The sequence below is a fragment of the Bos indicus x Bos taurus genome, chromosome 17, assembly GCF_003369695.1.
Source record: "Bos indicus x Bos taurus breed Angus x Brahman F1 hybrid chromosome 17, Bos_hybrid_MaternalHap_v2.0, whole genome shotgun sequence".
Classification (NCBI taxonomy): domain Eukaryota; kingdom Metazoa; phylum Chordata; class Mammalia; order Artiodactyla; family Bovidae; genus Bos; species Bos indicus x Bos taurus.
The window spans coordinates 32396844-32423042 of record NC_040092.1 but is presented as its reverse complement, the minus strand read 5'-3'; the positions used below and the strand labels follow the sequence as shown (position 1 = coordinate 32423042).

General features: G+C 38.2%; 1 protein-coding gene across 7 annotated transcripts in view; it reads right to left on the bottom strand.

The window, feature by feature from the left end:
- Nucleotides 1–26199, bottom strand: part of RXFP1 (relaxin family peptide receptor 1) — a 127665-nt gene that overhangs the window by 5736 nt on the left and 95730 nt on the right. For 4 of the 7 annotated variants that reach the window (XM_027567228.1, XM_027567231.1, XM_027567230.1 and 1 more), the window contains 8 exons: nucleotides 25670–25741; nucleotides 24531–24602; nucleotides 16765–16836; nucleotides 13094–13165; nucleotides 11983–12054; nucleotides 9931–10160; nucleotides 7891–8301; nucleotides 6479–6697 (listed from right to left, as the gene is read on the bottom strand). In XM_027567228.1, coding sequence (XP_027423029.1) covers nucleotides 6479–6697; nucleotides 7891–8301; nucleotides 9931–10160; nucleotides 11983–12054; nucleotides 13094–13165; nucleotides 16765–16836; nucleotides 24531–24602; nucleotides 25670–25741 — 1220 coding nt within the window. The remainder of the gene's footprint in view (nucleotides 1–6478; nucleotides 6698–7890; nucleotides 8302–9930; nucleotides 10161–11982; nucleotides 12055–13093; nucleotides 13166–16764; nucleotides 16837–24530; nucleotides 24603–25669; nucleotides 25742–26199) is intronic. The other 3 variants (XM_027567233.1, XM_027567232.1, XM_027567235.1) reach the window with 3 other exon arrangements.

The following is a 26199-nucleotide window of genomic DNA, read 5'->3' as shown; positions in this document are numbered from 1 at the left end:
CTAAAAACAATAGAAAAGAACAGTGAAATTAAGAGTTTATTTTTGAAAAAAATATTGATAGATCTTTAGCCAGACTCATCAAGAAAAAAGAGAGGAATCAAAATGGATAAAATTAGAAATGACAAAGTAGTTACAATTGGTATCATATAAGTACAAACAATCATCAGAGAAGACTACGAACAGTTATATGCCAACAAATTGGGCCATCTACAAGAAATGGATACATTCCTAGAAACATAAAATCTTATAAGAGTGAATCAGGAAAAATATGGGAAAAGGTATTCCATGCAAATGGAGATCAAAAGAAAGCCAGAGTAGTAATATTTATATCAGACAAATGACTTCAAAATGGAGAGTGTTACAAGCGACAAAGACTCTTACTACCTAATAATGAAGGGATCAAATCAAGAAGAACATAGAACAATTAAGTCTCCTGCATTAGCAGACAGTTTCTTTACCACTGATCCACCTGGGAAGCCCAGCAATACAAGCTTACCTCAGGAAATAAGAAAAATCTCAAATAAACAACCTCTACATACAGGATATATGGAAAAAAGAACAAACGAAATTCAAAATTAGTAGAAGGAAATGAATCATAAAAATGAATCATAAAAAACAGAGCAGAAATAAATGAAATAGAGACTCAATATACAATAGAGAAGATCAATGAAACTAAAAGCTGGTTCTTGGAAAAGAGAAACACAATTGATAATGCTTTAACCAGACTCATAAAAAAACAAGGAAGAGGATCAAAATCAATAAAATCAGAAATAAAAAAGAAGTTACAACTGACATCATAGAAATACAAAGATCATAAAACAACTACGAAAAACAATATGCCAATAAAACAGACAACCTAAAAGAAATGGACAAATACTTAGAAAGGTACAATCTCTCAAGACTGAACTAGGAAGGAATAGAAAATCTGAACAGACCAATTACAAGTACTGAGATTGAATCTGTGATTAAAAACCCCCAACAAAAGTCCAGGACCAGATGTATATTTTTATATACCAATTATGAACTATCAGAACATGAAATCAAGAAAACCATCCCACTTACACTCAAATCAAAAAGAATAAAATACCTAGGAATAATCTAACAATGAAGTGAAAGACCTGTATTCTGAAAACTGTAAGACACTGATGAAAAAAATTGAAGATAATACAAATACATGGAAAAATATACCATATTCATGGATTGGAAGAATTAATATTGTCAAAACGTCCATACTACTCAGTGCAATCTATAGATTCAATGCAATTCCTATCCAAATACCCATGATATTTTTCACAGAACTAGAACAAAAAATACTAAAATTTGTATGGAACCACAAAAGATCCCAAATAGCTAAAGCAATCTTGAGAAAGAGGAACAGAAGTGGACGTGTCATACTTCATGACTTCCAACTATACTACAAAGCTACCATAATCAAAACAGCACGAGGACTTTCCTGGTACTACAGTGATTAAGAATCTACCTGCTGGGACTTCCCTGGTGGTCCATTGGTTAAGATTCTGAGCTCCCAATGCAGTGGGCCCAGGAATTAGATCCCACATGCTGCAACCAAGAGTTTTCATGCTGCACTAGGACTTGGCAAAGACAAATAAATAAAAAAATAAAAGAATCTACCTGCCAAGTCAGGGGACATTTTTTTCAATCCCTAGTCTGGGAACTAAGATCCCACATGCCACGGAACAGCTAAGCCCATGCACCACAATTACTAAGCCTGCATGCTGCAACTACTGAAGCCTCCGTGCTCCACAACACAGAAGCCACTTCATGAGAAGAAGTCTATATACAGCAACTAGAGAGTAGTCCCTGTTCATTGCAACTAGAGAAAGCCCATGCACAACAATGAAGAGCCCGTGCATGAAAAGCCCACGCACTACAACAAGGACCCAGAAAAGCCAAAAATAAATACAAAATTAAAAAAAAAAAACAGTATGGCACTAGCACAAAACAAAGACGCAGTCAATGGAACAGAATAGAGAGCCCCAAAATAAACCCACACATTTATGGTTAATTCATCAATTCTTTGGCACTCAGCTTTCTTCACAGTCCAACTTTCACATCCATACATGACCACTGGTAAAACCATAGCCTTGACTAGACGGACCTTTGTTGGCAAAGTAATGTCTCTGATTTTGAATATGCTATCTAGTTTGGTCATAACTTTCCTTCCAAGGAGGAAGCGTCTTTTAATTTCATGGCCGCAATCACCATCTGCAGTGATTTTGGAGCCCCCAAAAATAAAGTCTGACACTGTTTTCACTGTTTCCCCATCTATTTCCCATGAAGTGATGGGACCGGATGCCATGATCTTCGTTTTCTGAATGTTGAGCTTTAAGCCAACTTTTTCGCTCTCCACTTTCACTTTCATCAAGAGGCTTTTGAGTCCCTCTTCACTTTCTGCCATAAGGGTGGTGTCATCTGCATATTTGAGGTTATTGGTATGTCTTCCGGCAATCCTGATTTCAGCTTGTGCTTCTTCCAGCCCAGCATTTCTCATGATGTACTCTGAACTGTGGTGTTGGAGAAGACTCTTGAGAGGCCCTTGGACTGCAAGGAGATCCAACCAGTCCATTCTAAAGGAGATCAGCCCTGGGAGTTCTTTGGAAGGAATGATGCTAAAGCTGAAATTCCAGTACTTTGGCCACCTCATGTGAAGAGTTGACTCATTGGAAAAGACTGATGCTGGGAGGGATTGGGGGCAGGAGGAGAAGGGGATGACAGAGGATGAGATGGCTGGATGGCACCACTGACTCAATGGACATGAGTTTGAGTGAACTCTGGGAGTTGGTGATGGACAGGGAGGCCTGGCGTGCTGTGATTCATGGGGTTGCAAAGAGTCGGACACAACTGAGCGACTGAACTGAACTGAACTAAATGTATGACAAAGGAGGCAGGAATATACAATGTGAAAAAGGCAGTCTCTACAATAAGTGATTGTTGGGAAAGGTGCACAGGTACACTGAAAAGAATAAAAATAGAACATCACATTATACCTTATACAAAAATAAATTAAAAATGGATTAAAACCTTCAACGTCAGACCTAAAGCCGTAAAACTAGAAGAAAACATATGCAGTAGACCCTCTGACATTAATGTTAGCAATATTTTTTGGTTTCTATTTCCTCAGCCTAGGGAAACAAAAATTAACAAATGAGACCTGATAAAACTAAAAAGCTTTTGTACAGCAGAAGAAGCCATTGACAAAATAAAAGGTAACTACTGAATGGGAGAAGATACTTGCAAAAGACGTGACTGACAAGCGGGAATATCCAAGATACATAAAGAACAAATACAACTCAGTATAAAAAAAATCTGTTTAAAAAATAGGAAGAAGACCTTAGTATTCATTTTTCCAAAGAAGACTTATGGATGGTCAACAGGCACAAGAAAAAATACTCAACAACCCTAATGATTAGAGAAATTCAAATCAAAACCACTGTGAGATATCACCTCATACCTGTCAGTGTGGCTATCACCAAAAAGACAAGAAATAACAAATGTTGGTGGGGATGTGGAGAAAAGGAAACCCTTGTACACTGTTGATAGGAATATAAATTGGTGTAGCCACAATGTAAAATAGTATGGAAGTTCCTCAAAAAATTAAAAATAGAACTTCTATACAATCCAGCAATTCCACTCCTTGGTATATATCCAAAGAGAGTGAAAATACTAATCCAAAACGATACATGTATCCCAATGTTCATTCCAATGCTGTTCTCAATAGACATGATATGGAAGCAACCTAAAAGGCCATTGACAGATGAATGAATAAAAAAGATGTGGTATATAAACACAATGGAATATTACTCAAGCTTAATAAAAAAAAGAATTAAATTGTGCCATTTATAACAACATGGATGGCCCTGGAGGGTATTAGGCATAGTGAAATAAGTCAGAGAAAAACAAATACTATATGTTTTCTCACTTCATTTAAGAAAAAAATTTATCAGATCAGATCAGTCGCTCAGTCGTGTCCGACTCTTTGCAACCCCATGAATCGCAGCACACCAGGCCTCCCTGTCCATCACCAACTCCCGGAGTTCACCCAGACTCACGACCATCGAGTCAGTGATGCCATCCAGCCATCTCATCCTCTGTCGTCCCCTTCTCCTCCTGCCACCAATCCCTCCCAGCATCAGAGTCTTTTCCAATGAGTCAACTCTTCGCGTGAGGTGGCCAAAGTATTGGAGTTTCAGCTTTAGCATCATTCCTTCCAAAGAAATCCCAAGGCTGATCTCCTTCAGAATGGACTGGTTGGGTCTCCTTGCTGTCCAAGGGACTCTCAGGAGTCTTCTCCAACACCACAGTTCAAAAGCATCAATTCTTTGGCGCTCAGCTTTCTTCACAGTCCAACTCTCACATCCATACGTGACTACTGGAAAAACCGTAGCCTTGACTAGATGGACCTTTGTTGGCAAAGTAATGTCTCTGCTTTTGAATATGCTGTCTAGGTTGGTCATAACTTTCCTTCCAAGGAGTAAGCGTCTTTTAATTTCATGGCTGCAGTCACCATCTGCAGTGATTTTGGAGCCCCCAAAAATCAAGTCTGACACTGTTTCCACTGTTTCCCCATCTATTTCCCATGAAGTGATGGGACCAGATGCCATGATCTTCATTTTCTGAATGTTGAGCTTTAAGCCAACTTTTCACTCTCCTCTTTCACTTTCATCAAGAGGCTTTTGAGTTCCTCTTCACTTTCTGCCATAAGGGTGGTGTCATCTGCATATCTGAGGTTATTGATATTTCTCCCGGCAATCTTGATTCCAGCTTGTGCTTCTTCTAGCCCAGTGTTTCTCATGATGTACTCTGCATATAAGTTAAATAAGCAGAGTGACAATATACAGCCTTGACGTACTCCTTTTCCTATTTGGAACCAGTCTGTTGTTCCATGTCCAGTTCTAACTGTTGCTTCCTGACCTGCATACAGATTTCTCAAGAGGCAGATCAGGTGGTCTGGTATTCCCATCTCTTTCAGAATTTCCCACAGTTTATTGTGATCCACACAGTCAAAGGCTTTGGCATAGTCAATAAAGCAGAAATAGAGGTTTTTCTGGAACTCTCTTGCTTTTTCCATGATCCAGCGGATGTTGGCAATTTGATCTCTGGTTCCTCTGCCTTTTCTAAAACCAGCTTGAACATCAGGAAGTTCATGGTTCACATATTGGTGAAGCCTGGCTTGGAGAATTTTGAGCATTACTTTCCTAACGTGTGAGATGAGTGCAATTGTGCGGTAGTTTGAGCATTCTTTGGCATTGCCTTTCTTTGAGATTGGAATGAAAACTGACCTTTTCCAGTCCTGTGGCCACTGCTGAGTTTTCCAAATTTGCTGGCATATTGAGTGCAGCACTTTCACAACATTATCTTTCAGGATTTGGAATAGCTTAACTGGAATTCTATCACCTCCACTAGCTTTGTTCATAGTGATGCTTTCTAAGGCCCTCTTGACTTCACATTCCAGGATGTCTGGCTCTAGGTGAGTGATCACACCATCATGATTATCTGGGTTGTGAAAATCTTTTTTGTACAGTTCTTCTGTATATTCTTGCCATCTTTTCTTAATATCTTCTGCTTCTGTTAAGTCCATACCATTTCTGTCCTGTATCGAGCCCATCTTTGCATGAAATGTTCCTTTGGTATCTCTGATTTTCTTGAAGAGATCTCTAGTCTTTTCCATTCTGTTGTTTTCCTCTATTTCTTTGCATTGATTGCTGAGGAAGGCTTTCTTATCTCTTCTTGCTATTCTTTGGAACTCTGCATTCAGATGCTTATATCTTTCCTTTTCTCCTTTGCTTTTCGCTTCTCTTCTTTTCACAGCTATTTGTAAGGCCTCCCCAGACAGCCATTTTGCTTTTTTGCATTTCTTTTCCATGGGGATGGTCTTGATCCCTGTCTCCTGTACAGTGTCACGAACCTCATTCCATAGTTCATCAGGCACTCTATCTATCAGATCTAGTCCCTTAAATCTATTTCTCACTTCCACTGTATAATCATAAGGGATTTGATTTAGGTCATACCTGAATGGTCTAGTGGTTTTCCCTACTTTCTTCAATTTAAGTCTGAATTTGGCAATAAGGAGTTCATGGTCTGAGCCACAGTCAGCTCCTGGTCTTGTTTTTGCTGACTATATAGAGCTTCTCCATCTTTGGCTGCAAAGAATATAATCAATCTGATTTTGGTGTTGACTATCTGTTGACCATTACAAGTTATTTACTTGTATATTAAGAAAAAAACTTAATTTACAAGTAAATAACATTAATCTAAAAATAAAAGGAAATGGCTTAGGAAAAAAAAGAACCAAGCAACTTCCTCCTAGTAAACATTTGATCAATGAACAGAGCTTTAACTACATGTAACTCTGAGTTATGATTCTTGAAATGAGTTACTGTTAGGGTCTTAATACTCTTTCTAGAGGAACTCTTAGAAACAGATTTATTATTTCATTATAGGAAGAAAAAATTTGTACCTGGTATTTCTACCTGAAGCAATGAGAGAAATTTCAGTATAAAGATGGGTATCCAGCATAATGCATCAGTAAATACAATAAAGAAAAACCGTTTGGCAAGGATCATCTCTTTTTTAACTTGATTCCGTACTTCATTTGCTGTTATGGCACTTTGATGAATGCTGTAAAACATACTTCCGTAGGAGAAAACTATGATGATAAATGCTGCCAAGTTAATACCTATTAAGAACACATAGATTATTATTAATAAATACGAGCATTCTTTCCAAACAAACATACCTTAGCTGTTATTATAAAGGAGAAGGCAAAGACCACAATGTGTTTTTGTTTTTTATAAGAATTACTGAAGTGCAAAAATCGTGAATTAAAAATTTTAAATATTGTTGAAGTTATAAGGATGATGAAATGTTTAATTTTAAAATGACATATTACATCAACATGAATCTGCCACAGGTGTACACGTATTGATGTATGGCAAAACCAATACAATATTGTAAAGTAATTAGCCTCTAATTAAAATAAATAAATTTAAATTTAAAAAATTAAAAAAGGCATTTATTAAAAAAAAATAAAATGACATATTAAAATTATATTCCAGTGATTATAGTGATTTAGTGAATATCCTGGCCTTATTAAATTAATCTGTCTATTTTTTTTATAATTCAGTTACTTTAAATTATACTTTGAGAATATTTTTTCAAAAGGAAACACTTGTCTACTCCCAAGCCAAAGACCTGTGTTGCTACTTTGAATCTATTCATATTATAAAGGCAAAGAGTTGAAATATATTTTGCTTAGTATTATTAGGGTGAATGCATGAAATGCAAGTGTTTAATGTCTTGTCTTTTATTAAAGTGCATCATATGTGAATTAATATGATAAAGTGGTAATTTAGAAAAAAATTCCCTTTAGGGAGTTTTGATAAAATCCACCCCCAGTGTCCATTCTGGCTAGAAGATCTGAAATTAAAATGTAAGTTAAAAGGCATAATGAGTTTCATATTGTGACTTATTTTAGCACTTAAATAAAGGGGCTTTTAAAAAATACTCATTTTAAGTCTTGAATCTTCTACAATATTTTTTTCTGGTTTTTTTTTGTTTTGTTTTGTTTTGTTTTGTTTGGCTGAAAGACATGTAGGATCTTAGTTCCCTGACCAGGGATTGATTTTATTTTTGCTATTCTTTTTTTTTTTTTTTTCACTTTTGGATGGCACACAACATGTGAGATCTTAGTTCCCTTGCCAGGGATCAAAACCCACATCTCCTGAACTGCAAAGCAGATTCTTAACCACTGGACCACCAGGGAAGTCCCTCTGGCCAGGGATTGAAACTGCATCCTTTATATTGGAAAGGGAAATCTTAACCACTGGACTGTCAAGTCCTTGAAAAGGCTTTTAATACAGAATTTCTTACCAAGAAAAATTGCCACTGAATAAATCTGGGCTCCAGTACTTTCTGCATCTTCTGAATGAAGAGGGAAACATACTCCATTGGTGCCATAGTAGTTTTTGAAAAAGTCCTTATTGCTCAGTGGAATGAAAGCCACGATAACCCCAATAATCCAAATAAGAATCAAAACTGTAATGGTTCTGCATTTTCCAGGTCTTAAACATCTAAAAGGATACACAATGCAGATATATTTTTCCAGTGTCAGAAATGTTAAAAGTAATACAGATACTTCTGTGGACAGAATGGCCAGGGACCCCAGAAGCTGACAATGAATGCTCTCCATCCACAGCTGCGCATGTTTATTGTATTCTCCTCGAAACTTCAGGTCAAAGGCTCCGATCACAAATAGATAGATTCCCATCAAGCAGTCGGCACCTGCAGGAATCAGTAAATTTAACAAATGTAGAGAAATAAATAGGTGAAACGGAATTATCATTAAACAGTAATATTTTTAACATTAGCCCCAAATAGACAAGTGTCTCTATCTTGGGGGGAGGTAAGATGTATTCTAAGAATTCATTTATGCGTGAGGACCATTTCATCAACTCTCTATGATAACAATGCTTACAGCACCCTCTGCAGCTAAATATGTAATCGTGTCTCTGCTTTTATCTAACACACAGGTCTGTAAGAGCAGGAGTCTTGTCTGCTTTGTTTTCCTTCCTAGTCCCATCACCTAGAAATGCTGAATAAATGAGTAAAATGCAACTATGTTCTGCATTCAATTATGAACAAGATAGGGGTATTATAATTTGGTTCATTTCTTCCACTGAAATTCTCCCAGTTTAAGAAGTTGAGTCATTCAAAATCCCAGAGAAAGTATTTCAGAAGCTGCTATGATAGAGTAATGACTATGAATTTTGAGGTCTATAATTTAGAAGATATGAATAATTATGAAGTGCTCTGTAGTTAGTATAATTTTAAGGGGCTTAAATGTCTTATCCAGAGGTGGTCTAAGCAAAACTGTTCTGATTCTTTCTTCCCATGTTAACATCTTTCTCTGTCTCTTTTGAGACTCCTCCAAATCAGTTGTTCATGTGATACATTTCTTGGTGTATTTTCTTTTTTAAGTAAATATTGCATATCATAAAGAGAATTTTTTTTAACTGTGCAAGCATTCTACACAATGATCCTAAAATCACATCACAGTGTAAATCACAAGGGTAGCCTTAATCTTTAAACACTTAGGTTATATTCTAGCCTTTACCAGGGAAATTGAGTGAACTCAAAGTTTTATAGCTAGCAATACAAAGTAGCTAACAATTTCTGAGTTCTATTTCTTAGGCAGTTTGCAATGAAAAAACAGCTCAGCCTTAAACTTTGAATGAGTGTAGGGGTAAGACATAGCACAGCACTCATAAAAAGCAGGACACCATGTAGATGGATGTTTGCTTGAGGGAGTATGGGTGAACTATAGGCCACTTGACCCAGATTATAAACAACCAGAAGACTAGTTTCTTGCTTTTCTTTCTTTTTTTTTTTATATTCTTCCTTTAACATACTACTTTGCAATCACGTTTCAGCAACTTAAAATTTTTTTTTTCCTGGTGGCTCAGCCGGGTTCAATTCCTGGGTCAGGAAGATCCCCTGGAGAAGGAAGTAGCAACCCACTCCAGTATTCTTGCCTGGAGAATCCTATGGACAGAGGAGACTGGCGGCTACAGTCCAAGAGGTCACAAAGAGTTGCCCACAAGTGACCGACTAACTCACAAAATATTATACCTTTAGAGAAGAAAGTGAATGAACAAATGCTTCCTTATCAGACAAAATTAATGAATGAGTGCTTCATTAATCTGTGTAAGGTGACTGAGTTTTCTTACTTTAAAAACTTTCTTATCACTTTATTTTCATGTAGCATTTCATTGAATGCTTAGAAAACATCTAAGCAAAGGGGAGAAAATTTTAACATCCTATGATTCTAGTACCCTGGTTACTTATTTTCTAATAGTAACACTTTTATACATTTCAAAACTTTTAATTCCTCTTCAGCCAGGAAATACTCACAGCAGAGAGAAATGATTGACATGGCATGCAGCTTGTTCTCAGACCTGATATAAGGTCGCATACAGATGACAAAGATGTTTCCAAAGCATGTAACTGCAGACACAACCCAGACGAACACTCTCTGAATAATGCTCGCCAAGAGATCCTCTAAAGATGAGAGTCCATCAGTGTTTGGTTTACAGATGCGAACATGCGGTGCATAGCCACAGTATTGAAATCTCTTAAAATAGCTGTTGTGCAAAGAGAAGGGAAAATAAGACTTTAAACTGAAGTGTCACTCTACCTTAATATCTATTTTCTCCATTTCCTCTGTAAAAAGAAAACATCTTAGTCTCAGAAGAATAAAAGTAAAACATTCAGGACACTAAAGTTTTATTAAGAAACTTAAGTTTAATTCGTATTAACTTGATTACTATAAATGAATGTGTGGGTGAGAGCAGTAAATGGGCATAATGAACAGACAAGCATTAGACATATTTTAGAATGTAAATCAATTGTTGTCATGTGATCTAGATAATCCACTGAAGGAAACTGTTACTGGGTTTTCAGTGCTTAGTGCATAAGTCCTCTGTTGCTACAATTGATTTTGCTTTTTTAAACCCAGGGGAAGAGAGTTAAAGGCTTTGTCCTCTGTGCTCCTATGGCTTTTCTATTATAGAAGTTGTATGATCTGTAACTACTTGCTAACACGTTTATTCTCACACTAGGTTTTGGTACATGATAAGGTGTTTGATAAATATTTGTTGAGTGAATTCTTTCATCAGTAGAGAGACCTCCCTTGTTAATAAAAGACACCACCTGGCTAATCAGTAGTTACTACTGTGTACTACCGACACCCACACCATTTATTGAGCATCTTCTAAGTATAACTTCTCAAATCAGGAATAACTTCTTAAATCAGCTCAATGAGGTTGGTGTTGCTATCACTATATGAGGAGATGAATCCTCAATGGAGGCAAATTATCTGCTAGGAAACTTTCTACTAAGTGCAGAAATTTAGTATTCAAATTAGATCCGTTTGCCCCTAAATCCATGTACTCTGGCAAAAAGTATAAATGATCTTTATAGTATAAAGAGCTGTAGTAATACAAGATAAAAACTTGACAATTACAGTCTATAGTCCTGTTGTTTAACTCTTACTGCCTGGATCCCAGGACCTGCTCAATTCAAGTCTAATCCTTGAGTTGTTTCTTGGGTTTTATGAGTTACACTAATTTCTTTCAATAAACTCTGCTTTGCTAAATTTAGTCAGAGTGCTTTATATTGTGCGTAACCAAGGAAACTTTTATAAATATGCTCTGAGGAATTATGGAAAAAAAAATCAGTGTCCTCTGTTAGATTTAAAATACAAGCGAGATTATAGAGTGGTTGTGGCTGCCATGACACTTTCTAAATTATTGAGAATTAATTGCCTTGGCATGGAGATCACTCTAATATTGTGTGTGTATGTGTGTGTATATTATATATATATATACTGCTATATACTACATTCAACTAAAGAAAATGTTTCTAAAGCTTGTAATGATGGCATGATGAGACATGATGTTTGAATAAAAGATTTTTATCCATACACCCTCGCTCCACCATGCACTGACACTGTGGGCAGTTTTCACTGAGGAGGCTTTCTTTCTTCCTTCCTCCATTTACATGAATTATTTATAATTGTTTGATGTCTTTTATGTGACGTCCTACTTTTTCATCTGGTTGCATTTATGCCATGTGCACCAGTTGCTAGCTCAGTGGACAAACTTGAATATCTGTGAATGTCACGAGAGATCATTAGAGCTTACAAGCCTGAGTGGGTTCCCTCCACACTCCTGTTGTCTGACACTCAAACAAATCTCACTTCATTTTCTCAGACCAAACCATGGACAACTAAAAAATCACCTCACCCTATATCTATGCTTTAAAAGTTAGTTATTGTTTAGGCAAATTAGTCAGTAGAAAATGTTAATAAATTGGATGTACTGCATATGGGGGTATTGGCACAATACAGGTGGAAACCTAAAAGATTAAAAATCAAGGTGAAGAACAAGAAAAACATCTGCTTACATGTAAGAGAGATTCATGAGAGGTCTAAACATCCTTTGTTGGATATTTGAAATTTCAATTCCTTCTAGGCTGCTAAAATATCAAATTATCAAAAAACATATGTTATGCAGGGTATAATGAGCTTTTATGAAGGACAGTTTAATACACAATTATTTAACACTTACTCTGAACTAAAAATTCATACTTAGCTTTCCCTGGGCACTTTCCCAGTTCCTTACATTGCATGAAAGATTTTTAAAATTCTATAGTGATTTACAATTTTCCAAAGTTTCACACACATAATTTCATGTGATCCCATAATAACCCTATCTTCCCCCAATGCCTTTTTGACTCTGCTATTTATATACAATATAAATACTTATATTTATATTGATTCTATATCTTTCCTATTTTAATTTTTGGCTTCTAATAGATTGTGGCATGATGCTTTTTTTCATAGTAACTACTCAACATATATTTGTGAAATAAATGAATAAACATTGCCTTTTGATGATATTGCAATTGCAGAGAGGGACATTTTACATTCTTGAAATTTTTCTAATAATTTTTAAATAATTTTTTTCTAATACAATGACATTTTACTGAGGGAATACTTAAAAGAACTGAAGCACACTTTCTTAAGGCAATTCATAGAACTAACATAATTTAGGTTCTAACATAATTCAGGTTTAACACCACACATAATGTGTGTGTGTTTGTGCGTGTGTGTGGCAAGTAAAGATTTATATAATCTAGAACATTCTACTTTGGGATAACAATAGTTATAATAAACTCTTAGATACCCCCAGTGTTAATGAAGGAATAAATATGTATAGATGCCTTCAGAGGATCAAAACAAAGAATCCAATATAAGCTCCTGGTGATTATAGAAACATAGAAAGTGATTACTTATTATCTAATTTTTAGCTCATAAATATGAAAGATTAAACGAATAGCCATCTGTTTGTTTATAGCTTAGCAAGTACTCATATGGTTTCTGTAGTTTAACTAACATCCTGGGAATAAAGCTTCTGATTCAAGACTCTATTAATCTTATTTTATAGAAGTTATTAGCTATTAGTACATAAGTAAAAAATGTATCATAATACTATCCCCACAGGCATATACTTACAGAGACTTGAGTTTGATGAGATTATCAAATTGGTTGGCTTGAATTGTCTGGATTGGGTTGTATGAAAGATTGCTGTTTAACAACAAAACAAAGAGCAGCAATTGGTCATTTCTAGAAAGGATTTGATTAAAGAGGAAGTATACCTGTTGACTGAGGGTTGCTTGTAAACATTAGCAAAAAAGTACATCAACGGCACTTGTACCATAGGGCTCATTAGACATCAAATGGATTAATGTAGATAGAACTCTTAGAACCATGCGTGGCTCTAAGTAAGCGTCTTAGTGACAGAGAAAAGCTAAGACCACATGATCGTGAAGGTGGGGTGGTCCAGGACGGTCCCACCAGGGAACCTGCAGACTTCCCAAAAGGAAGGCACACCACTTCAGATTTTGCCTATCATCAGGTATGATTTAAATAAAAGAAAAAGAATCTCATTTAGTCAAAATTTGAATGAATGAAACCATATTGAATTCTTTTTACAATAAATCATGTCAAATAGTGGCATATTGTGTTAGCAAGTTATGAGGCATGAAGTGAAAAGTAAATGGCTTTACAGCTAGGAACAAAGAGATGAAGATAGTGCTAGAAGTTCTATCCAGAGGGATGAGGCAAGAAATAAAATAAAAGGCATCCAAATTGAGAAGTGAGAAGTAAAATTATCTGTTTACAGATGACGTTTTATGTGCGAAAAGTGAAAGTGTTAGTTGCTCAGTGGTGTCAGACTCTTTGTGATCCCATGGACTGTAGCCCACCAGGCTCCTCTGTCCGTGGAATTCTCCAGGCAAGAATACTAGAGTGGGTAGCCACTTCCTTCTCCAGGGGATCTTTTCAATCCAGGAATAAAACCCGGGTCTTCTGCATTGCAGGCAGACTCTTTATCATCTGAGGCACCAGGGAAGCCCATTTTATGTGTATAAAACCTTAATGATTTCACACACACACAACTGTTGGAACTAATACACAAATTCAACTAAATTGCTAAATACAAAATGAATGCACAGTAATCAGACAATGATGAATAATCAAATGCATTTCTATACATCAACCCTGAGCAATCCAGAAAGAGAATTAAGAAAATAATGTAATTTACAACAGCATCAGAAGAATACTTAGGAATAAACTGAATAGAGACTTCCCTGGTAGTCCAGGGGTTGGGAATCTGTTTGCCAATGTAGACAACATGGATTTGATTCCTGATTCAGGATGATCCCACATGCTACAGAACAACTAAGCCCATGCACCACAACTCCTGAGCCACAAGAGAAGCTACCGAAATGAAAAGCCTCCATACTGCAATGAAGAGTAGCCTCCGCTTGCCATAATCAGAGAAAGCTCATGTGGCAGTGGAGACCCAGTGCAGCCAAAAAACCCCAATAAACTGAATAAAGGTGAAAGGCTTGCACTGTGAAAACAAAATATTGTTGAAAGAAATTAGACACTGATAAATGGAAAGACATTCTGTGTTTTGGGACTGGAAGATTTAAAATCATTAAGACGGCAATACTACCCAAAGCAATCTAAAGATTCAGTGTAATGTCTATCAAGATCCCAGTGACAGTTTTTCTGAATAAATAGAAAGATCCATCTTAAAATTTGTCTGGAATCTCAAGGGAACCTGAATAAGCCTTGAAAAAGAAGGACAAAGTTGGAGGTCTTACTTTCTGAATCAAAACTTACCACAAAGCTACAATAACCAGTAATAGTGTGGTGCTGGCATAAAGACAGTTTTATAGGATGATGGAATAGAATGGAGAGCCCAGGAACAAACTTTTGTATGTATGGTCAAATAATTTTTAACACATGCCAAGACCTTTCAATGGAGAAAGGACAAACTTCTCAACAAATGGTTCTGGGAAAGCCAGATAGATGTCCACATGCCAAAAAAAAAAAAAAGAGCTTAGACCCTTAGCTTCCACAATGTACAAAATTAACTCAAAATGGATCTAGGTCCTAAATATAAAAGCTAAAACTATAAAACTCTTAGAAGAAATCATAAGAGAAAAACTTCATGACATTGGATTAGGCAGTGATTTCTTGTATATGTGATACCAAAAGCATAGGTAACAATAGAAAAAAATATAAGAATTGGACTACATCTAAATCTAAAACTTTTATGCATCAGAAAACACTATAAGCAGAGTGAAAAGACAACCTACAGAATAGGAGAATGTATTTGTAAATCATATATCTGAAATTATTTACTATCTAAAATATATATGATCTAACAACAGGGGTTCCCAGGTGGCCCTAGAGGTAAAGGACCCACCTGCCGATGAGGGAGACATAAGAGATGCAGGTTTGAACTCTGGGTCAGGAAGATCCCTGGAGGGCATGGCAACCCACTCCAGTGTTCTTACCTAGAGAATCCCATGGACAGACAGGCCTGGTGCACTGCAGTCCTTAAGGTCACAAAGAGTAGGACACGACTGAAGTGACTCAGCATGCATACACAGCTTAATAATGAAAAACCAAACAACCCAATTTAAAAATGAGTAAAGGACCTGAATAGACATTTTCCAAAGATGTGCAAATGACCGGTAAGCACATAAAAAGATGCCCAACATCATTAATCATTAGAGAAATGCAAATCAAAGCCACAATGAAATACCATGTCACATCCATTAGGTTGGCTATTATTTAAAAAATACAAAATTATAAGTGCTGTTGAAAATGTGGAGAAATTAGAATCTTTGTGCAGTTAGAATGTAAAATAGTGCAGCCACTATAGAAAAGAGTATGATGTTTCCTCAAAAAATTAAAAATAGAGTTACCATAGGATCCAGTAATACTATTTCTGGGGCTATATACGCCAAATAATTGAAAGCAAGTTCTTTAACAGATATTTACACACCCATGTTCATAGCAGCCCTATTCATAACAGCTAAAAGGTGGAAAAACCCAAGTGTCCATCAATGGAACAATGGATAAATGCAATGTGGTACTTACACACAATGGATCGCTAACGCGGGTGATAATGTTCAGAAATTCTGACACATGCTACAGCATGGATGAAACTTGAAGACATTGCTGCTGCTGCTGCTGCTAAGTCGCTTCAGTCATGTCCGACTCTGTGCGACCCCATAGATGGTAGCCCACCAGGCTCCCCCATCCCTGGGATTCTCCAGGCAAGAACACTGGAGTGGGTTGCCATTTCCTTCTCCAATGCATGAAAGTGAAAAGTGAAAGTGAAATCGCTCAGTCGTGTCCAACTCTTCGAGACTCCATGGACTGCAGCCCACCAGGCTCCTCCATCCATGGGATTTTCCAGGCAAGAGTACTGAAGTGGGGTGCCATCGCCTTCTCCTTGAAGACATTAGGCTAAGTGAAATAAGCCAGTTGTAAAAGAACAAGGTATTTATGGTCCTACCTCTATGAGGTATCTAGAGATGCCAAATTCATAGAGACCAAACAGTGATGGAGGCTGGTTGGGGAGGGGTGTCAATGGGGCGTTAGTGTTTAATAGGTATGGAGCTTCAGTTTGGAAAGCAGGACAAGTTCCAGAAATGGATGGTGGTGATTGTTACACAACAGCATGGATGAACTTGATACCACTGAACTGTACACTTAAAAATGGTTGAAATGGTAAACACACATACTGATGTGTATTTTAATAGAAACTTTAGAAAATGAAACAAATTAAAAATAAAGATAAAAATTCATATCAATCTTACAGTTGTGAGAGCTCCTTCAGATCCTTAAAGATGTGTGGAGAAAGATTTTCAATCTTATTGCTTCCTAAATCCCTAGGGAAATAATTGCAAACATGTCATGTTATTTTCTTAAGACTTTATCCATAGTTTTGTGGTTTATTAGAAAACCATTATACAACTTTCAAACAATGTTATTAGTGAGCTATATTAATTGGTGGTGGTGGTTTAGTTGCTAAGTTGTGTCCAACTCTTGCGACGCCATGGGCTGTAGCCCACCAGGCTCCTCTGTCCATGGGATTTTCCAGGCAAGAGTGCTGAAGTGGGTTGCCATTTCCTTCTCCAGGGGATCTTCTAGACCCAGGGATGGAACCCAGGCCTCCTGCACTGCAGGCTGATTCTCTACTGACTGAGCCACCAGGAAATTAACAGAAGTCAAAACTTTAAAAAGGGGATGCAATGTAGAAGATAAAAATATTTCCTCATTTTATTCCTCATTCAGAGACAATGCTTGATGGTATTTGATCTGGTTCTAATAGATACAGTTTTCTAATTTAATTAATATTGTGCTGTCTTCTTTTCTCTTTTTCCCCTCTGCCACCTCTCTCTTTCCCTCCCATCCATTCTTCTTTCCTTCCTTCTGTGCTAAAGTAGAAATATGGTTTGGAGACTTAATTTTTTCTATTGTTTCAGTTGATTATGTATATTGTCACCCTGCTTATTTAACTTATATGCAGAGTACATCATGAGAAATGCTGGGCTGAAAGAAGCACAAGCTGGAATCAAGATTGCCAGGAGAAATATCAATAACCTCAGATATGCAGATGACACCACCCTTATGGCAGAAAGTGAAGAGGAACTCAAAAGCCTCTTGATGAAAGTGAAAGATGAGAGTGAAAAGTTGGCTTAAAGCTCAACATTCAGAAGACGAAGATCATGGCATCTGGTCCCATCACTTCCTGGCAAATAGATGGGGAAACAGTGGAAACAGTGTCAGACTTTATTTTTCTGGGCTCCAAAATCACTGCAGATGGTGACTGCAGCCATGAAATTAAGAGACGCTTACTCCTTGGAAGGAAAGTTATGACCAACCTAGATAGCATATTCAAAAGCATATACATTACTTTGCCAACTAAGGTCCGTCTAGTCAAGGCTGTGGTTTTTCCAGTGGTCATGTATGGATGTGAGAGTTGGACTGTGAAGAAGGCTGAGCACCAAAGAATTGATGCTTTTGAACTGTGGTGTTGGAGAAGACTCTTGAGAGTCCCTTGGACCACAAGGAGATCCAACCAGTCCATTCTGAAGGAGATCAGCCCTGGGATTCCTTTGGAAGGAATGATGCTAAAGCTGAAACTCCAGTACTTTGGCCACCTCATGTGAAGAGTTGATCCACTGGAAAAGACTCTAATGCTGGGAGGGGTTGGGGGCAGGAGGAAAAGGGGATGACAGAGGATGAGATGGCTGGATGGCATCACTGACTCGATGGATGTGAGTCTGAGTGAACTCCGGGAGTTGGTAATGGACATGGAGGCCTGGCGTGCTGCAATCCATGGGGTCGCAAAGAGTTGGATATGATTGAGCGACTGATCTGATCTGATCTGATGGTTTTTAACTGGAAGTGGATTATTTCAGGTTCCAGTTTCTTTGATAGCTGATATAAACGAGGTCTTATTTACTCTTGGGGCAGGATACTTCATATATGTATAGAGGTTGGGCTGCCCACTGTGATGTGACTTTGTAGCTTAGCTGTGAGAAGATTTTGGACACTACCAGCTCTTATGGTAGCTTTTACAGTAGCAACTCCCATAAGAAAGGCCTAGAATTCTTCTAAACAAGATAGGCTTGATTTCTCCAATGTCATCACGAGAAACTAAGAGAAAGTCTAACCACTTTCCCTATCTATCCTCAAAAGTATTAGTTGCCACAGGGAGAGGTAAGGATGTAGATCTAGATGCCATGATAAATTGGAGTGCTTATAAATCAAAAGTTAGATTATTGACTTTGAAAGGGCAGGGCAGTTTTAGATTGAGTTTTAAAACTAAAAACAAGTAAGTAATATAATCGAAATTATAAATGTCTTTGCTGTAAATGTTATATTTTCATATTGTAATATGGTTCTTGAGACTGTTTTTGTTATGTACGTATTTTTGGGTGAATTGTCTATGTGGATAGATTCTCTGATTTGATAACCAAAGGAATCTTTCAAAAATTTCATCCCCTTTTAAAAATTCTTCAATGGCTCATTGCTGCATAAGAGATAAAATCAAAATTGCTTAGTGTGATAGAAAAAAGTCTTTAAATATTTTGTACTTTCAGCTTAGTTTCCCATCAGGTTCTGCTCAGTTAAATTGACTTTCACCAGGACCTCAATGCACCTCAGTATTCTAACTTCAGGTTTTTGCATAGGTGCTTCCTTCTACCTGGAGAAAGCTTTACTTCTGGTCCTTCAGGTGAACACCTTCAAGATTCTGCTCAGAAAACAACAACAACAACAAGGAATTACTGTATAGCAGAGGGAACTATACTCAATATCTTGTAGTAACCTATAATGGGAAGAATCTGAAAAAGAATAGATACGCAAAACCGAATCATTTTGCTGTACACCTGAAACTAACACAACGTTGTAAATCAACTATACCTTTTTTGGGGGGCTGTGCTGGGTCTTCGTTGCTGCGCACAGGCTTTCCCTAGCTGTGGTGGTGGTGGGGGCGCGTCTCTAGTTGAAGTGCTTGGGCTTCTCATTGCGGTGGCTTCTCTCGTTGCAGAGCGCTAGCTCTCGGTGTGCCAGCTGTGGCTCCTGGGCTCTAGAGCACTGGCTCAGCAGTTGTGGACAGTGGGTGTAGTTTCTCCTCGGCATCTGGGATCTTCCTGGACCAGGGATTGAACCTGTATCCCCTGCATTGGCAGGTGGATTCTTAACCACTGGACCACCTGGGAAGCCCAACTATACTTTTAAAAAAAGATTCTTTTCACATGTCACTCCTTCATGACTGGGAGAGTCAGGCATTCTCACGTACAGCACTTACAGCATCATATTAAAACTTTTCCTGTCTCTACCTTCTCTTCTGAAGGGTGTGAGCTCTTTCAGGGCAAGATCTGGGTTTCCCAGCATATAGCTTAGTTTTGGACTAGCTATTCTTTCCATCCCTACTGGCAGACTATTAATAGATTGAAGATCTGTTTTCATATTTAAGTAAAAGGGGCAGGATGATTCCAGTTCCTTGTATGGGAAGCCAAGTAAAATATCAATCATGCTAGTGAGGCAATGTGAAAAACAGATTTAGAAGACTCCACTAGAATGTTAAATCTCGAACTACTATGTTCAGCTATTTCTGGTGAGAGTGCTGGCTTTGGCTATTGAAGCAAATTCGGACAAATAATTCTTTCATCATCAATAATGTAATGGGGACCATTTGGCTTAGATCCTAAGTGACAAGAACAAAGACCATTTTCTCAGTTTAATTTTAGAAAAGTTGGTCTAAACTTAACTAGACTTGAGGTCCATTTCTGAATGGGCTCAGGAAACACATTGTCACCTTGAGTGGTTGCTTTAAAAGCACAAATTAGGGCTTCCCTGGTGTTTCCATGGTTAAGAACCCGCCTTGCAAGGCAGGGGACAGAAGTTCGATCCCTGGTCCAGGAAGATGCCTTGGAGCAGCTAAACTTGTGCACCACAACTCCTGAAGCCTGTGCTCTAGAGCCCAAGAGCCGCAACAACTGAGCCCACGTGCTGCAGCTACTGAAGCCCGCATGCCAAGAGCCAGTGCTCCACAAGAGAAGCTGCAGTGATGAGAAGCCCGAATACCATAGCTAGAGAGCAGGTCCCACTTGCTACAACTTGAGAAAACCCATGGAGCAAAAAAGACCCACCAGGGTCAACAAATACATAAATCTTATTAAAAGAAAACTAAAAAAGCACAAGTAATAATAAATCAAGTATGTAGCAAAGTTTCCGCCACTATTTAAATTAAAAAAATTTTTTTTGGCTACACAGTGGGGCATATGGGATCTAAGTTCCTGACTGGGGATGGAACTCATACTCCCTGCAGTGGAGAAGGAAATGGCACCCCACTCCAGTACTCTTGCCTGGAAAATCCCATGGATGGAGGAGCCTGGTGGGCTGCAGTCCATGGGGTCACGAAGAGTCAGATATGACTGAGCGACTTCACTTTCACTTTTCACTTTCATGCATTGGAGAAGGAAACGACAACCCACTCCAGTGTTCTTGCCTGGAGAATCCCAGGGAAGGGGGAGCCTGGTGGGCTGCCGTCTATGGGGTCGCACAGAGTTGGACATGACTGAAGCGACTTAGCAGCAGCAGTAGCGGGGATGGAACTCATACCCCCTGCAATGGAGGCTCCGAGTCTTAACCACTGGACCATCAGAGAAGTCTCACCAGAACTGTTTAACCTCTACTCTGAGAAGTGAATCTGACTGTTGCTAATTTTGCCCTTATTAATTCTGTCAGTGGGATCAAGCAAGGAGGGGCACAGAATGTAGTCCAACCTTCTTTCAAAGGGAGAGTCACTCATTTTAGGTCTAGACCCATCCATTTAAGGGACCTCCCTGGTGACTCAGATGGTAAAGAACCTGCCTGCAATTCAGAAGACATGGGTTTGATCGCTTTGTCCAGAAGATTTCCTGGAGATGGGAATAGCAACCCACTCCAGGATTGAGCGACTTCACTTTCACTTTTCACTTTCATGCATTGGAGAAGGAAATGGCAACCCACTCCAGCGTTCTTGCCTGGAGAATCCCAGGGACGGAGGAGCCTGGTAGGCTGCCATCTATGGGGTCGCACAGAGTCAGACATGACTGAAGCGACTTAGCAGCAGCAGCAGCAGCAGCCAGGATTCTTGCCTGGAGAATTCCATGGATAAAGGAGCCTGATGGGCTACAGTCCATGGGGTCACAAAGGGTCAGAAAAGACTGAGCAACTAACACTTTCACTTTCATTCATGTAAAACCATTACCTCTTAGAAAACATGCCATTTTCATCCTTGTAAATCTGATTTTTCAGGCATGGGATTTGACAGGATTTAGGTAGGACTAATTCTTGATGCCAAAGCCTTTGACTGTGTGGATCACAATAAACTAGAAAATTCTGAAAGAGATGGGAATACCAGACCACCTGATCTGCCTCTTGAGAAATGTGTATGCAGGTCAGGAAGCAACAGTTAGACCTGGACATGGAACAACAGACTGGTTCCAAATAGGAAAAGGAGTACGTCAAGGCTGTATATTGTCACCCTGTTTATTTAACTTATATGCAGAGTACATCATGAGAAATGCTGGGCTGGAAGAAGCACAAGCTGGAATCAAGATTGCCGGGAGAAATATCAATAACCTCAGATATGCAGATGACACCACCCTTATGGCAGAAAGTGAAGAGGAACTCAAAAGCCTCTTGATGAAAGTGAAAGAGGAGAGTGAAAAGGTTGGCTTAAAGCTCAACATTCAGAAAACGAAGATCATGGCATCTGGTCCCATCACTTCCTGGCAAATAGATGGGGAAACAGTGAAAACAGTGTCAGACTTTATTTTTCTGGGCTCCAAAATCACTGCAGATGGTGACTGCAGCCATGAAATTAAGAGACGCTTACTCCTTGGAAGGAAAGTTATGACCAACCTAGATAGCATATTCAAAAGCATATACATTACTTTGCCAACTAAGGTCCATCTAGTCAAGGCTGTGGTTTTTCCAGTGGTCATGTATGGATGTGAGAGTTGGACTGTGAAGAAGGCTGAGCGCCAAAGAATTGATGCTTTTGAACTGTGGTGTTGGAGAAGACTCTTTGATAGTCCTTTGAACTGCAAGGAGATCCAACCAGTCCATTCTGAAGGAGATCAGCCCTGGGATTTCTTTGGAAGGAATGATGCTAAAGCTGCAACTCCAGTACTTTGGCCATCTCATGTGAAGAGCTGACTCATTGGAAAAGACTCTGATGCTTGAAGGGATTGGGGGCAGGAGGAGAAGGGGACAACAGAGGATGAGATGGCTGCATGGCATGACTGATTCGATGGACGTGAGTCTGAGTGAACTCTGGGAGTTGGTGATGGACATGGAGGCCTGGCGTGCTGCGATTCATGGGGTCTCAAAGAGTCGGACATGACTAGCAACTGAACTGAATTCTTGGTGTGGGGACCCTCTCTGCCCCTTTGTTGCTCTTTCTTTTACCTCTGAACCTGGATTAGCACTGACTGAGGACTAAGCTGTCCTGCCCCATGCTCACTACTGGTTTCAGAATCAACAAAGTGGTGTCCTTTTATCTCCTGGTCTCTGAATCCTAACTCTCTAGAAAACTTAAAGATAAACTTCTCTGGCATTGGGTTAGAGCAGTGTAGGATGCATTTTACTTGTTAATTTCTCCTGACTTTATTCTTTCTTGCACCCACACCTTAGGGCCACTGTGCAAGTTAGAATTTGGAGAAACTGCCTTCTGGTATTCAAATTGGAGTTGCAAGCATGATAAAACAAGGAAAAGTATGGACCCCTTGACTAACTTGTATTTTAATGGCTAGATAGTACTTTTTGAGTCACCTGCATGCACTGCTCCCCACTGCTGAGAATAAAATAATTTCCTATGTGCTGATGGTATAGTTCATTCACCAGACACCAGGAGTCATAACAGCAGATGTTTGGTTCTGATACTTCCTGAGATTTTTCTTGTGTGTTTTGTGAATGATTGGTACTGTCTACCAAAAAATGTTTCAAACCTAAGGTTATGGAAAAAATGTTGGGGTTTCAATGGCTTGTTTATTGAAGTTTTGGAGCAGAATGCTGGATTGTTTCCTGAGGGATGTTTTTGCCTGTGGCACGTGTGTTTCCTCCATTTGTCTTAGTATGCAGGTGAGAAGGAAATGGCAACCCACTCCAGTGTTCTTGTCTGGAGAATCCCAGGGACGGGGGAGCATAGTGGGCTGCCGTCTATAGGGTCGCACAGAGTTGGACACGACTGAAGTGACTTAGCAGCAGCAAGATGTCCTGAGCAAAATTTTAGTTACATTCTTTAATTTTTTATGGAAAAGTTTTAATGAATCCAAGTTCTGCCCAGCTAATTGTCAAAACATGTAGTTCTGTTCACACTCCAGATTCTTTTCAGAAAACACAAAATCAAACTAGTGGCTAGTCCAGACTTTAACAAAACTCCAATTGAAGAAATGAAGCCATAAAAAATGAAATACAAACTGTCTGAAGAGCATGGGTTTCCTCCATTGTCTTACGTATATTTTATTTGGAGAATCAACTACTCTGTGGCTTGACTGCAAGGCTTTGATTCATCAGATACTTGCTTTACTGTCCTTTGGAACTGTGTCATTGATCTTAAAATGGGACGTTATAAATAGCTGTCTCAAGCTGCTCTCTTGACCTTTATTACAGATTTGGATGTTGTTATCCATGGCAGTATCTAATCTTACAGATCCAAGATTGTTCTTTGGTTTCAGAACCAGCAAAGTGATGCCTTTTTATCTCCTGATCTCTGAATCCTCACTTTCTAGAAAATTTAAAGATAAATTTGCTATCTGTCTCTAGAAGTGGATTAAAGTGATGTAGGATGTAATTTATTTGTTAATTTCCCCTGGCTTTATTCGCCTCCACAGCTGTTTCCTTTACTTCAGTTTCCTCACATATTTATTTTACAGATTCCTTTAACACATATTTGTTAAGCTTTCAGAATTCCTGAAATACCTGTGGCTCAGGGTATACAGAAGTAGTGCTATATGTGTAATCAAATTTACAAAATATATGTGTAATCAAATTTATAAAATATATGTGTAATCAAACTTACAATTCATCTAGTTTCTGGAGAGGTGCAAATGTATTTTCACTAAGGTGATTAATTTTGTTTTTCCTCATTACCCTGAAAGTAAAAAGAAAAAAGATGTTGTAGCTTCTGGAGGTAACTTACAGGTGAGTTATTGGAGAGGAGATTAACAACCTGCAAAAACAAAGATAATTATGTATAATGCATTTCCATATCAAGGTATGTTGAAATAGTATGACAAATTATCCAAGCTCATTTTAATCTTAAATTTCCCAAATCTTTTAGTGATGATAAAAGTAAAATACTGTTGACATTTTCAAGTGTTTTAGGGAAGAGCTCCACAGCGATAAGAGTGAAAAATCTCGATCTCTGAGAATACAGTCTGAGTATCAGCACAACTCTCTTAGAGTCGCCTGTGCAGTCTTTGTGGCATGTCTGTCTAACAAAATATACCCCTGCCCCCAACACCACAATAGTACTCATGCACATTGGGTAGTTGCTGTGATTTAAAGTGGAGGTGCTGGAATATGTCTACTCTAAGCTGGACCAACTCAGAAGATCTCTGATTTGCGATGCTGAATCAGACTGTAAGGCCTGACAGTTCATTTCTACACTGATCTGGTGTTATGAGCTAGCAACATGGATTTAAAATAAGACAGAGTGGCATAGGAGAAATTATATTCGATAACATTCTAAGGTTTATTCTGGTGGGTGTCATAGTCGTATCCTCACAGATATGAACATTCTGCAGCTTTTGAAAAAAATTATAATTAATCTTTCCCCACAACCTTTGCAGTAATAATTCTCATAGAGTAGGACTTGATCTTGGTATTTCTCAAACTGCCATCCAAGGACAGATTCTAGGTGGTTTATGAGAATTTTTTTCCACTAAATCGGGTATTACTTAAGTTTGAGAAAAGTAGGTCTCATGTACAAGTACCACTGTGATGATTCATGTACTGATATGTTGTGAATCTGTGGTTACGCCTGCTTTGAACTTCAGTAATTTTGCCAATGTGCTTCCATTTCAAAGAACTTCAAACTGAGAGGGAATATTTGTTATAATTACTATGCATGTGTATGCCAGAGCCTGTTCACATAAATGATTCATTTGGTTTGTAAAGAGATAAAACATTACTTCAAAAGGACAAAACATTACTTACAAAACAGTTAAATTACTGCAGGAAATAAAAGTCAAGTTTCTTAAATTATGGATATGGTTGCCTTCAAAATCCCTGAAATATAAAAATAAAAGTGACAAAGCTAAATTTTAATCACAGACAGAAATCAATTGGTTAAGAATTATTTAAGTTTTCTCATAAAATATCTTTTCCCCCACATACTGTTTATTTCATATAAATTCTCATATAATGTAAGTGTAGCCAGCTACCTAATAGCTAAAATGATATATTTATATAAAATGTTTCTTTTTTCTGTTAATAGTAAAAATGCTTTGAGTGGCATCTGTATCAGGTATTCATATGGATATATATGTTATCCCAACTAATGTGAAGAGAATGAAGAAAATCGCATGAAACACTTCCAACTACATGCATGTGTGCTAAGTCGCTTCAGGCATGTCTGACTCTTTGTCACCCTATGGACTGTATCTGCCAGGCTCCTCTGTTCATTGGATTCTCCAGGCAGCAACACTGAAGTGGTTGTCATGCTCTCCTCCAGGGGATCTTCCCGA